General features: G+C 60.4%; 1 protein-coding gene across 1 annotated transcript in view; it reads right to left on the bottom strand.

Moving 5' to 3' along the window:
• Window positions 1-237: 237 nt before the first annotated feature.
• hmcn2 (hemicentin 2) overlaps window positions 238-13,660 on the bottom strand; it is a 27,702-nt gene continuing 14,279 nt past the window's right edge. The window contains 45 exon segments of the mRNA XM_068738480.1: window positions 238-1,057; window positions 1,146-1,272; window positions 1,342-1,461; window positions 1,539-1,832; window positions 1,914-2,042; window positions 2,418-2,543; window positions 2,623-2,742; window positions 2,817-2,951; window positions 3,033-3,152; window positions 3,227-3,286; window positions 3,349-3,589; window positions 3,672-3,793; window positions 3,886-4,023; window positions 4,630-4,782; window positions 4,861-5,022; window positions 5,095-5,176; window positions 5,426-5,616; window positions 5,691-5,825; window positions 5,922-6,135; window positions 6,214-6,404; window positions 6,479-6,748; window positions 6,827-6,961; window positions 7,073-7,207; window positions 7,304-7,411; window positions 7,555-7,719; window positions 7,806-7,927; window positions 8,051-8,207; window positions 8,283-8,410; window positions 8,482-8,623; window positions 8,696-8,837; window positions 8,908-9,044; window positions 9,222-9,303; window positions 9,414-9,604; window positions 9,676-9,954; window positions 10,031-10,128; window positions 10,203-10,386; window positions 10,456-10,592; window positions 11,511-11,670; window positions 11,745-11,882; window positions 11,954-12,085; window positions 12,157-12,238; window positions 12,706-12,902; window positions 12,996-13,109; window positions 13,189-13,350; window positions 13,434-13,530. Coding sequence (XP_068594581.1) covers window positions 679-1,057; window positions 1,146-1,272; window positions 1,342-1,461; window positions 1,539-1,832; window positions 1,914-2,042; window positions 2,418-2,543; window positions 2,623-2,742; window positions 2,817-2,951; window positions 3,033-3,152; window positions 3,227-3,286; window positions 3,349-3,589; window positions 3,672-3,793; window positions 3,886-4,023; window positions 4,630-4,782; window positions 4,861-5,022; window positions 5,095-5,176; window positions 5,426-5,616; window positions 5,691-5,825; window positions 5,922-6,135; window positions 6,214-6,404; window positions 6,479-6,748; window positions 6,827-6,961; window positions 7,073-7,207; window positions 7,304-7,411; window positions 7,555-7,719; window positions 7,806-7,927; window positions 8,051-8,207; window positions 8,283-8,410; window positions 8,482-8,623; window positions 8,696-8,837; window positions 8,908-9,044; window positions 9,222-9,303; window positions 9,414-9,604; window positions 9,676-9,954; window positions 10,031-10,128; window positions 10,203-10,386; window positions 10,456-10,592; window positions 11,511-11,670; window positions 11,745-11,882; window positions 11,954-12,085; window positions 12,157-12,238; window positions 12,706-12,902; window positions 12,996-13,109; window positions 13,189-13,350; window positions 13,434-13,530 — 6,933 coding nt within the window. The 3' untranslated portion in view covers window positions 238-678.

The following is a 13,660-nucleotide window of genomic DNA, read 5'->3' as shown; positions in this document are numbered from 1 at the left end:
GCTGTACTCCTGGTCATCTCAGACCCAGCAGGGAGCAAACATGCCCTTGGCTTTAAAGGGTTAAACCGGTCTCTTTCTTATTCATGTGTTTTAAACTAGTCTTCTTCCTCGTGCTTTTTAAACTCTTTTTTCTTCAGGTGTTTAGGAGAACACTGCAGCACCTGACCCGAGTCACTTTGGGTGAACTGTTCCTTTAAGTCTGCAGGACATGAAGGTAGAAAAACAAAAGGTGTTATAGTTTTATTTCTACAAACGTCTGATTGGTTTACAGCAACAGGTGTGCGGACTTGATTCGTTTGTAGCACCTTGATGAAAGAATGTTTTCTGAGGCGCCGCAGAGGCGCCGCAGACGTCGGCGAGTATTTCCAACATTCGTGATAAAGTTATAAAAGAGTAGAAAAACACGCTAATGAATTGATCAGTCGGGACGAGGCGATCGGAAAATAAATAAAATAACTGGAACGAAAACTCTCAGAACCGTCGAAGGCCGAGCAGGAACGATGACATCGTGTGAAAGGAGACGGCGTGTTCTGAAGGATTCTGGACGGCCCGGAGGACGTTAGACGCTCAGAGCAAACGGAAGCAAACGAACAGAACGTTCATCCGGCGTGTGGATCGGTTCCCCTGCGGAGGCGGTTCTGCTCGCTAATTAAGCAGAACCTGCGTCGGCTCAGAGGCTCAGTAGGGGTACGTGGAGATGGCGATGTAGATGATGAAGACGCTCTGGTACGTGATGCGGCCCTGCGGCGAGATGGTGGTGGCCTGGACCTTCAGGCGTACGAGGCCCGGCGTGCTCAGGGCCCGCAGGGTGAGCAGGATCCCCCTGCCCGCCTCGTCTCTGACGCCGAACAGCCGGCCCGTCCCACCGGCGTGCGGCTCCTGCTCCAGTATGGCGAAGGAGGTGCGGTCCTGCAGGACGCCCGACTCCGAGAACGCCGACAGGCGCACTACGTTGTGATTGGCTGGAATGCCAGAGGGTAGCGTGAGCAGTTTGTACTGCAGGAGCAGCGGAGCGCCCCCTGCAGGGCAGTCCCGGGAGCAGGACCGGTAGCAGGTTCTGGACAGGAACAGGAAATACGGTTACCAGCGCAGGACAGTGAGCGGCACCGCGACAACGGCACTGTGTTTCTATTGGTGCAACTTGCCCAGGGCTCCTCCCACTCTGATAGGATGCAGGACAAGGCGTGTCCATGCACTGGTACCCCCCCCGGGTGTTGAAACACATCTGATTGCGTCCACACTGGATGTCCTGCTCCACACACTCGTCGATGTCTGCAGGGACACGAGACGTCCTGAGCTGAAGGGATGTCGGGGGGGGAGGAGTTAAAGAGTCCAGCCTACCTTTGCAGCTCCTCCCATTGGCTAACAGCTGGTAGCCCGGAGGACACAGGCACTGGAAGCTGCCGACGCCGTTGCGACACTCGTGTTGACACGGTTTCCTGAGGCGACACTCGTTGACGTCTGTGTGGAGAACGGCGTGAGGTCAGAGCGGCGTGCGCGCTCGTGCACGTGCACGTGGAGCTCTGGCGGACGCTCACCGACACACGCGCCGTCCCGGTAGCTGTAGCCCACGGGACAGCTCTGTCTTGTGATGCGAGACGCCCCGGGAGAACGGGACAGGATTGGCCGTCCCAGAGATGACACCAGCTGTGGGCGGAGTCTCGCCCTGTATCTGCTGCCATTGGTGAAGGTCCGGCTTCTCTCGAACCCAGCACAGGAGCGCCCGTCCCCCAGCAGCGCAGTCCCGGGGGGGCACAGGCACCTGAAGCTGCCGGGAACGTTCCGGCACTGGTAGGAACACGGATTGGGAGTCTGCCGACATTCATCCACGTCTGAAAGGAAGAGCAGGATGCGACGGTGACGCCTCCCGGTGTGCGTCACCGTGGAGACGTGACACGCTGCAGGTGTCCTACCCAGACACGGCAGGCCGACGCCCTGGGACCTGTAGCCTCTGGGACAGACGCAGCCGTAGCCTCCGACGGTGTTCTGACACACCTGAGCGTAGCGACACAGGTGGCTTCCATCCTGGCACTCGTCAATATCTGGAAAACACGCATCCGACAACAACATGCCTGAAAACACGGCGCCTCCGGGAGCCCGGGACCGGTGGACAGGTGGACAGGTGGACCGGTGGACCGGTGGTGTCCACGTCCCTCCGGCGGCGCTGATGGGCCCGAGGAGGTTCTGAGGTTTTCTGATTAATAGACTTTTCAAAAAGTGTCGGATGAATCCGACCGCTATCATCGGCAACCGTCCCGTCGGCATGGTAACCACTGCCATCTGTTTATTTAAATCAATGAATCGACCTTAGGGGCCCCCTGGAGGCGATCGGAGCCAATCACCTCTGCTGATCGATACAGAGAGCCCTAAATCGTTATGAGCGACCCGATAAGGCAGCACACGTGGAGCACACTGACCCACACAGGCTCCGCCCCCTGCTTTGGTCATGCCGGCCGGGCAGCTGTCCAAACACTGGTACCCCCCCTCCGTGTTACGGCACTCCTGATGAGCCGGGCAAACGTTCCTCGTGCACTCGTTGATGTCTGAAAAAGGGTAACCATGACAACAGAGCTGTTACAGAGGCGTGCCGCACGGTGAAGTGGCGAGCGCGGGGAGACGGACCGGCGCAGCGGCGTCCTGACAGCTGGTAACCGGGGTGACAGCCGCAGCGGTACGAGCCGAGCGTGTTGAGGCACCGGTGCTGACACGGAGACAGAGACGACTCGTGGCACTCGTCCACGTCTGAAACACACACGCGTCCCGTCAGTCCACCGATGGGGCGGAGCGCCCCCAGCGGGACGTTAACGGGGACTCGCCTTCGCAGCTGCTCCCCGTGATGCCGGGCTGGAACCCCGGCCCACACCTGGCCCGGCAGCGATACGTGCCCACCGTGTTGACGCACTGCTGCTGCTGGTGGCACAGGTGCGAGCCCTGGGAACACTCGTCGATGTCTGGAGGCGAGAGGAGAACAGGCGTCTAACGGGCCACCCTCAGAATCAATAACGTCCTGACCCGGTGGCTCCGCCCCTCACCCTGGCATGTGTTGGTCTCGGTGGAGACGGTGAACCCGGAGGGACAGGCGCAGGAGAAGCCTCCCATGATGTTGCTGCAGGCGTGGGAGCAGGGCGACCGGAGCGCGCACTCGTCTTCGTCTGCGGCGACACATTCCGTGTGAATAAACCGCCGCCGCAGCAACGGACGCTAAAGAGCAACGACGGCGGCATACCGGCGCAGAAGGAGGCGGCGTCCACCACGAAGCCCTCGGGACACGCCTCTCCGTAGCCACCTGCAAACACAAGCACTCAGACCCGACTCAACGCGTCCCGCCCGCCGTGTCGCTTCCCGGACCTGGAACGAGGAGGCTGGCGGTGACGTGGAAGTCCAGCGTGAGCGTGAGCGAGTCGTAGACGCTGTCCACGCCGGACACCTTGAGCAGCTGGAGCAGGGGCCCCCGGCGCCCCCCCTGGCCCTCGTAGGTAACGGTGTGTCTGCAGCGCAGCACCGTGGGGGGCCCTCCTCCCTGCTGGGTCTGAGATGACCAGGAGTACAGCTGCCCCGGTCCGGTCTGCACATACGACTCGTCGAAGTCCTGCAGGACGCCAGAGGAACGGGACAGGAGTTTAAGGACGTCTGCAGGAGGCTGCGAGACGTCCAGACGGCGGCGAACGCACCTGCAGGCTCAGGTGAGACGAGGATGAGGAAGGAGGAGCAAAGCCGCTGATCACGATGTCGATGGAGAGAACCCCTTCAGAATCCAGACCTCTGGCCACGTGGGTCAGACGAAGGATCTCTCCTGTTCAGAGGAGTCAAAGGTTTACAGATGGCGTGGCGCCCCCTGCTGGCCGCTCCCCAAACTGGATCCTGCTGCGGACGGGAGCAACGTACCGGTCTCAAACTCCAGCTGAGACTCCTGTCTGAACCGGCCTTGGGTGAAGGAGAAGCCGTTTCTGGATTCTCCTCTCTGCAGCACCGAGGTCCAGTAGACGGGAGCAAAGACAGAGACCAGGACCTGCAGCAGGGGGCCTGCAACCAGGGGAAGGGGGTCGGCCCCAGAATGTGTTTCTGCAGGGGAGCGACAGACCCCAGCAAACGGGCCAAACCTCTGGTGCACGTGGTGCAGTGCATTCTGGGTGTTGTAGGACCTTAAATCACTGGGAGAGCACAGACCTCCACCGAGCACCTCAGCCCCCCCCCCCCCCCCCCCCAGGAACAAATTCTGAAGCCCCATTTACTGCAATGTTAATTTGATCCAGAATCCAGAATCTCTGTTCCTGGAAACATTCCCAACATTTCCTGAATTCCATCCAGATCCGTCTGTAGATGTTTGAGTTGCTAACAAGTTTCAATTCTGACCAAAGACAACAACACGAAGCAGGAACCTTTGTGCAGCATGACATCATTAGCTCAGAGGCTGTGACATCATCAGCTCAGAGGCTGTGACATCATCAGCTCAGAGGCTGTGACATCATCAGCTCAGAGGCTGTGACATCGTCAGCTCAGAGGCTGTGACATCATCAGCTCAGAGGCTGTGACATCGTCAGCTCAGAGGCTGTGACATCATCAGCTCAGAGGCTGTGACATCATCAGCGCAGAGGCTGTGACATCATCAGAGGCTGTGACATCACTCACCCACGCTGGGGGGCACGTTGTCCAGCCGTGCCTGCAGGGCGCTGCTGCCGTCCTCCTCGCCGTGGGTCACGTTGGCCTCCAGGTAGGAGACGCCGAACTCCCGGTCGTTCACCGTCCCTATCAGACTCCCCCTGGTCCTAAGGGGGGTCTCACCTGTCGCCACAGACAGCAGGTGAGTCCACGACCCCCCCACCTCGCCGTCAGATGGAGGTAACCAAAGCGCGTTCCTACCGGGACAGAGACCCGTCTGGCACCTCCTGGACTCGATGCCGGGACCGCTGCATGGCCGGCCGCCGTTAGCCGGGTTCGGGCTGTCGCACAGTCGGGTTCGCTCCTGGAGGCCTCGCCCACAGGTGCTGCTGCAGGCGGCCCAGCCCGAGTAGCCGCCGCCCACTGTTTGAGAAGGCGTTCTTCACGTTTACGGAACCAGACGCCGAGGGCGTTTGGGTTTGTGCCAGAACTCACCCTGAACCCGGAGGCTGACGGTCCGCTCCGCCGTCCCCGCCTCGCTCTCGGCCACACACCGGTGCTCCCCCTCGTCAGCGGCCTGGAGACACGAGGAGGACGGTTCAATCAGACCGCTTCACATTCCACTTCTGTGGGCGGGGCCATCAGTCTGCGATCACAGCTGATCAGCGATCTAACGAGGTTAGAGAAGCGGCGGCGTCCAGCGCTCCGTCACGTAATAGAATAGAATCGTCATTGCATGGCGGATACACAACGAGATTAGGGCGTGGACTCGGGCGTGGACTCGGGCGTGGACTCGGGCGTGGACTCGGAGCCGGCGTGTTTTTACCGTGACCCCGTAGATGACCAGCGATCCGTTGTGGAGCGTTTGCAGTCGATGGGAGCGGACCAGCGGTTTCCCATTCCGCAGCCAGCGGAGGACGGGGCGGGGGTCTCCGTGGACCGGACAGTCCAGCACGGCGGAGCCGCCCTGGGCGACCGTCTGGGACATGTGGGCCTCCCCCTTCAGTTCCGGAGGTTCTGGAGACAAACGGGATGTCTTTCGGATCCATGCCGGGACAGCAGACCCGACCCGGCCCGCCTCGGCGCCTCACCTCTGACTCGGACGGACGACAGCGCCCGGATGGAGCCCACGCTGTTTTCGGCGATGCAGACGAACGTCCCGGCGTCTCCCGGCGTCACGTTGTCGATGGTCACGGAGCTCCGCCCAGCTTCGTCCACCGACGCCCCTGGAACATTTCCATCACCCACGAATGAAGCGGTTCGGTTCCAGCCCACAAACCCGATTCACACCAAGCAGCGTCTTATAAAAAGGGAGGAGCTACCTGGGTATGGACTGCTGTTGAACGTCCAGGAGACGACTGGAGGGGGCGTTCCCTGGGCGTGGCAGGACAGCGCCAGACTCTGGCCTTTGTTCAGGGTCACGTCGCCCGGCAGCTCCTTGAAGACGGGCCTCACGTTGATGGACAGGCGGACATCTTGCCTTGCAGATCCGGCTGCGTTGGTGGCCACACAGGTAAACACACCTGCATCGCCCGGCTGTGGGGAACCAATCAGAGCCGAGTTAGAACTGAGGCTAAAGACGAAGCCGGCGACGCGGCGAAGACTCCGGCGAACCTCGGCCCGCTCGATGATGAGCTCCCCGGAGCGAAGGACGGTGAATTTGCCCGGCCGGCGGGGCACGGCGGCGCCATCTTTCTCCCATGATACTCGGGGCTCAGGTGAGCCCTGAGCGGCGCAGGGCAGCAGCGCCTGGAACCCCTGGATGACCGACAGCGCTGTCTGGGCAGGTGTGATCGTGGGCGGGACTGAAATCCACAGGCACCATTATTTATCCAACACCTGCTGCCCGCTCTCAGGTAACGGGAGCACCTGAGCTCACCTTGAAGCAGCAGCCTCACGTCGTGGCTGGCCCTGCCGGCGAGGTTTTTGGCCGTGCAGGTGTACAGCCCCGCGTCGCTGCGCCGGGTGGAAGGGATCGCCAAAGTTCCGTTGGCAAAGACTCGGATGTGAGCGCCGTCGACAACGGGCCTCGTCTCTTTGTGCCACCTCACCTCAGGTTGGGGCTGCCCATCGGCCACGCAGTCCAGGCTGGCGGGGCGTCCCAGCACCGCGGTGTACTCGCCGCGAGGCACGGTCAGCACGGGCGGGACTGGAACCCATCACGGGAGCAGGAAGTTGAGTCCGAAACACAATGAAAGACGCACATTTCCATTTTCTCTCTCCTGACCTTGAAGGACGAGTCTCGTCCGGCCCACGGCGACGCCGGCGCCGTTCTTCGCCAGGCACTGGTAGGTTCCCGCATCGCCGAGCGTAGCGCGAGAAAACTTAAGCGCTCCGTGTGAGAGCACGGCGAGTCTGTGACCTGCGGTCGGACGGGAAACCGCCATCAGGTCAGGGTAAGGGAACCATGGTAGCTAGCTAACAGCTAGCTAACAGCTAGTTCCAGGTGAGCGCTCTGAGGCGTCATCGTTACCCGTTGCTATGGGAACGCCCTCTCGTTGCCAGGTGATGGACGGTCTAGGGAAGCCGTGAGCCTCGCAGGGCAGAACGGTCCCATGATGCAACAGCACCTGTACTTCCTCTGCCATTGGCCGGATCTCCGGGGGCTCTGGAGGACACGGGAGGACAAATCCGTGTTAGTGGTGTTCATGCGTTGCCACACGGGGGCCACACGGGGGCCACACGGGGGCCACGGCGAGCCCACCTTGCACGGTGAGCGAGACGTGCTTGTGAGCCGCTCCGGCGGCGTTCCGGGCCGAACACGTGTACCTGCCAGCGTGACTCGGCACGGCCGCCGTGATCTCCAGCACGCCTGCAGGGAGACGCACAGGCAACGGTTACAAGGGGCGGAGCCTGCAAAAACAGCTGGACAGGAGTGGGCCAATCAGAGCAGGGCATTGATTGATGGGCGGTTTGACCAGCCAATCAGCAATGATGTCAACGCTACAGCCTGACCAGTGGGGAGGACACGATAGCTTCCGCCTCTGGAGCCCAGCTTGGCTCCGCCCCTGGTCCAGGTGACTGTGGGCTGAGGACGTCCCCGGACGAGACAGGGCAGCGCCACAGGAGACGTTTTCACGGCTGTCACTGCTGTGACATCGTCTTCGATAGACGGCGGAACTGAAGGAGCCAAAATCAATCAATCAATCAATCAATCAATCACCTCAGACGACCTCGGCCTACCGCACAAAAGCCAAAATCAATACCCTGCAGGACGACCTCGATGACCCGGCGCTCCTCGCCGCCGCCGTTGATAGCGGTGCACTCAAAGTAACCTTCGTCCTCATTGGACGGTGACAGAAGGACCAGCGAGCCGGAGGACAGCAGCCTGGACGGGACGGGACGGGACAGGAGAGGAGGGGACGGGACGGGACGGGACGGGACATCAGGTCCAACAGCCGACCCGTGTGGTCTCTCACACACACACACACACACACACACACACACACACCTGTACGCTCCCGCCTGCTGGCTGCTGTCGAGCGGCGTGCCGTTCCTCTTCCATGACACCTTCGGGGGGGGGACACCTGTGGTGTCACAGCTGAGCACGGCTCTCGTCCCGCTGGTCGCCGTCACGTTGAAGGGACCCGGCCCGATCGACGGCGCCACTGACAGGAGACAGAACGCATTCACACACCTGGCGAGCAGGACGCTTAAGGGAACACCCCCACCAGCGTGCGTACCAAACACCCGTAGCTCCACCCCCCGGTGGTCGGCGCCGGCCCGGTTGGCCACGGTGCAGTGGTAGCGAGCCGCGTCGGCCAGCTGGGCCTTCGGGACTTCTAAGGCGCCGTCTGATGTCACCGAGTACCTGGAAGAGTCCGACTCGAGGAGGACCCGTCTGGGCGTCTGAGGACGGACCGGCGGACGCTCCAAGCTTACCTGCCGTCGGCCGGGACGGGGACGCCGTCTCTCCTCCACGTCACGGTAGTGGAAGCGTCGCCGTCGAACTCACACGGCAGCACGGCGTCCTGGCCGATGCGTGATGTCACCAGCGGACTCCCGTCCCTGATGACCGGGGGCACTGCGGACGTAAAGGGGCGTGGACTTAGCGGCGTGGACGTGGCGGCGTGGACGTAGCGGCCGTCGGTCTTACAGATGATGTCCACCGTGAACAGCAGACTGGTGCTGCCCGCCATGTTGGTGACCACGCAGCTGTACCGGCCGCCGTCCTCCGGCCGGACCGCCAGTATCTCCAGGTACTGCCCCCCCGCCAGCCGCTGGATGCGACCGTCCAGCTGAAAAGAGAGGAGGTCAAAGGGCACGTCCGGCGCACAGGTCCATTTCTCTCCACCCCCCCGGCGCCACCTGCAGCCCGGTATCGTCCTTGTACCACTCGATATGAGGAACCGGGTCGCTGTCGGCCAGGCACTCCAGGGTCAGGTGACCGTTAGCCGGCGCCGTCAGCGTCCTCACGGCGCCGGCGCCGAGGAGGGTGGGCGGGACTGAAACACAACGTCGTGGGGGACGGATCAGCACCAGATGAAGACAGAGGATGACATCATGAACGATCCACGCAGACGCGTGACATCACTGAAACGCCCGGTGCCGAGCCTTGCTCAAGGGCAGCAGGCTCTCCGGACAGGAAGTCAGGATGCGGCTCATCAAACAGCCTGCGTCACCTTGGACTCGGACCCAGTGGTTCTCTCCGTCCTCCCCGGCCAGGCTGCTCGCCAAGCAGGTGTACATCCCGGCATCGTCCACCTGTGGGGCGAGCGCGTCGTCAGAGCGGGCCCGTGGCGGCGCGGCGCGGCGCCTCGTCTCCCGTCCCGTTGGACGTAGCGGCGAGCTCAAACCCTTCCAGAGACACTGACCTGAACTTTGCTAATCCTGACAAAGTGTCCATCCTGCTGAATGATGTCATTTCCTTCCAGCGGGCGGCCATCTTTGAGCCAGGTGAGGGTGGGGGGCGGGACTCCCACGGCGGAACACTCCAGCTCCAGCGGGCTGTCCACGGCGAGGGTCAGCTCTGGCGGGGAGCTGGACGGGGACATCTTGGGAGGCTCTGCGTGAGGCAGCAGTATGTTTAGCCCGTTGCCCACGGCGACGGGGACAAGGAGCAGGTCTTGGGGTTACCGAGCACAGTCAGGTCGAAGGTCTTGCTGCTGCTTCCTGCCCGGTTGCTGGCCATGCAGCTATAGAGGCCGGCCTCCGACGGCGCCACGTCCAGCAGCCGGAGCCGGGTCTCCTGTCCGTCCAGCAGCAGGTTGCGGTGGAGGGACAGCGGCTGGCCGTCCTTCATCCAGGTCAGCGTCGGGGGGGGGACGCCCCGCGCCTCACAGGTCAGCGTCACCAGAGACCCCTGGACCACCGTGACCGGCTCCACGGGTTCAACGTGGTCCACCGCCGGGGGCACTGCCGACCAGACACAAAGCGAAACCCTCAGATCTGGCCTGCTCGTCCCGCATCAGGAGGGGGTCTCGGGTCGCACCTTGGACCTGGACCTCGTAGCTGAGTTGGGCCAGACCGGCTCGACTTCGGGCCAGGCAGGTGTAAACCCCGGAGTCGGACAGCTGCACCGGGGAAATCCTTCAGACAGACGGGGGGCGCTTAGCTTCACCGCCGCCACAGACCGTTACCTTAAACCGTCTCCGTCCACTGACCTCAGGACGCCGTCGGCAGACAGGAGGCGTGTCCGAGGAGACAGGAGCAGCGGATGACCGTCCTTCAGCCAGCTGAGCTGAGGAGGAGGGTTTCCTGTCACCTGACATTCCAGAGTGACCACGCCGTCCTCGGCGGCCCGCACCTCTGTGGGCGTGGCGTCCTCCCCGGAGATGGATGGCGGGACTGCAACAGCCAATCAGATCAGTCAGAAACCGTTCAGCTCAGAACCACGGATGAGATGTTCAAACCCACCTAAGACCAAGAGGCTGTAGATTTTGCTTTCCTGTCCGACCGGGCTGACGGCGGAACACGTGTACGTCCCCGAGTCCTCGGGACGCAGCCTCAGCAGCGTTAGCGTTAGCGTTAGCGTGCTGCCGCCAGGGGTCACGCTGCCGGGTCACAAACACGTTAGCCATCAAGAGTTACTTCATTCCCACCAGAACCAGCAGCAGCCATCTCTCTCCACCCAGCTCCGAACTTCATCATCATCATCATCAAACGCTGATGTAACGACCAGCTGGAGAGCAGCTGCTCTTCCCGCTCCCTCTGATGACATCACACGGAGGCCAGAAACAGGATCCTCATCTCTGACGATGATGATTCAAGTTTTCCGAAGCTTCATGGGAAAGCTTTGATCGTTCCTGACTCCCGAGTGGAAAACGTGTAAATGTGATGAACGACTGACTGCTCGTCGTCTCATTAAGGGAATCTTTGCAGATGTTTATGATTTTACTTATAATATTTGTCTCTCATCATAACCGGAATATTTCATTTAGCACGGCAAACATTCGAGCCTTACTTCCTGTACGGAGCCTTACTTCCTGTACGGATCCTTACTTCCTGTACGGAGCCTTACTTCCTGTACGGAGCCTTACTTTCTGTATGGATCCTTACTTCCTGTACGGAGCCTTACTTCCTGTATGGATCCTTACTTCCTGTATGGAGCCTTACTTCCTGTACGGAGCCTTACTTCCTGTATGGAGCCTTACTTCCTGTACGGATCCTTACTTCCTGTACGGATCCTTACTTCCTGTATGAATCCTTACTTCCTGTACGGATCCTTACTTCCTGTATGGAGACTTACTTCCTGTATGGATCCTTACTTCCTGTATGGAGCTTTACTTCCTGTATGGATCCTTACTTCCTGTATGGAGCCTTACTTCCTGTACGGATCCTTACTTCCTGTACGGAGCCTTACTTCCTGTATGGAGCCTTACTTCCTGTATGGAGCCTTACTTCCTGTACGGAGACCGCTTGTCCTTACTCAAAATCTCACGCACAGATTTTCTGTTTCCTCGTTAGCTTACGCGATGTGCCGGGACTCGGAGCCCGCTAACGTGGCGCCGTCCTTCAGCCAGCTCAGGTGCGGCGCCGGCCTTCCTGCTGCTCTGCACTCCAGGCTCAGCTCCTCTCCCACAGGTGCGCTGACCTCGGAGGGGCGCTCCGAGTCCAGGATGGTGGGCGGCACTGACGGGACAGAGACGAGGGCTTAGTGTTGTCCTGACGGAAATCATTTGGTCAAACGTCCCGCCCGTCTTTACCCTGCACGATGAGGGCGTAGTCCTTCTGCGCCCGCCCCTCGCTGTTCGCGGCCACACAGGTGTAGGTTCCAGTGTGGGACAGGGTTAGGGGTCCCAGCTCCAGCCTGTTACCCCGAACCGACCACTGCAGACCGCTCTCTGGACACCAAGCATTCATTGAGCCTCCGAAAGGGGACACTGATCCTGTCCACGGCCGGCCCCCCTCTTACCTATAGGAGTCCCATCCTTCAGCCAGGTGATGCTGGGCACCGGGACCCCTGAGGCCTCACATAGCAGGGCCGCACGGGAGCCGAGGGTATAGTTCAGGGACTCCTGGGGGGGCCCATCCAGGACAGGTGGAACTGTGGAGGTACGTAAACGAATTCAAGCGTCTGAAAGCGTTCCGTTGAGGCTGCAGCGGCGGTTTTCTCACCGTGGACCGCCAGTCTGAACGTCCGGTCCACCTGGCCAGCCACGTTGGACACCTTGCAGGTGTAGGTGCCACCATCTGCCAGCTAGGAACCAAAAAGGACGTTATTATGAGGGACAGCAAGTCCAGGACGTCCTCAACATGACATCGTAGAACTTTTCATCCGGGTCTCGATCAACGATTCCTGGAACTGAGCTTTTACACCCGTTTTCCTTCGACTTCAGCTCCTCGTGCACAAAACGCACGTCCTCAATGCAAAGCAGGGACGCAAGAAAAAAAAGAACTTTTTATTCTTGCTCAAAATGGATCCATTTAAGCACTCTCACTTCTATGTTTATATAAGTTCACAGACTTCCCAGAATTCCAAGCACCTGCAGGAGCCCTGAGGTTGTAGACGAGGCTAAACAATAAGACGTTCAGACACGCCCACGTCTCCAACCGTCCTCTTCTTTTCCAGACGCTGCATTTCATGTGTGAAGGTTGAATATTTAATATCTCGGCGTGTGAAGACTGGACCCTCGTGTTGTGTGACGTAAAACATTTCTTCCTGACCTCCACGCCGGCGATGTCCAGCTGCTGACCGTCCGTCTCCAGACCGTGGCCCTCGGCCAGTTGAACCCCGTCCTTGTACCACGTGACCTCGGGCTCAGGAACGCCCCGGGCTTCGCATCTCAAGGTGACGGAGGAGCCGACTCGTGGGGTGACCAGGTCTGCCTGGACGCCGAGTCGGGGCTTCAGGGTGGGAGCGACTGTTGGGTTGGACAGAGACGGCGTTGAGTCAGCCGGAGCGGCTGGACGGACGTAAACACGTCGCTCTGTTTGGGACTGTGCAGATGAGTCACCATAAACTCTGAGGACGATGCTCTTCTGCTCCTGGCCTGCTGCGTTGGTGGCTGTGCAAACATACTGCCCCGCATCTTCCAGTGTCGCCCGGGGCAACTGCAGCATCTGCCCTCCTGCGGTGCAGATATGGAACACTATTAAATGTCACTTCCTGTTACTGGATCCAAACAAAGGAAGTAGGTTTGATCCGACCTGGCACAATGTGGATGCCGGTGCTGAAGGGGAGGACCTGCCCGTCTCTGGTCCAGGTGATGTCCGGCGGCGGGTACGCCTGGACGTCGCACAGCAGCGACACCATGTGGCCTTCGATCACACCGACCTCCTCGCCCCGGAGGCCGTTGAGTCTGGGCGGCGCTGAAATCACATGAAGCCCGATAAGGAAGCCCCGCCAGGAGCGACGACGATTAACAAACAGGTAGCGGCGAAGCTCGTCCCACCTTGAACCGTCAGACTGAAGAGCTTCTCCACCGTGCCCACCTTGTTCTCAGCGACACACAGGTACCCGGCCATGTCCGACACCTGGACGCTGAGGAGCTGAAGCAGAACCGATCTGAGACCTGCCTTCAACATCCTACCTGAGCTCAACAGGTAAAGGTGTGAATGAAAGGTGCTGCATAAAATCAATCACGAGGAGCAAAAAGGAAGGGTCAACTGGACTTGTCCA

Source organism: Brachionichthys hirsutus, chromosome 4 (assembly GCF_040956055.1).
Source record: "Brachionichthys hirsutus isolate HB-005 chromosome 4, CSIRO-AGI_Bhir_v1, whole genome shotgun sequence".
Taxonomy (NCBI): Eukaryota; Metazoa; Chordata; class Actinopteri; order Lophiiformes; family Brachionichthyidae; genus Brachionichthys; species Brachionichthys hirsutus.
This window is presented reverse-complemented; position numbering and strand designations above follow the sequence as displayed.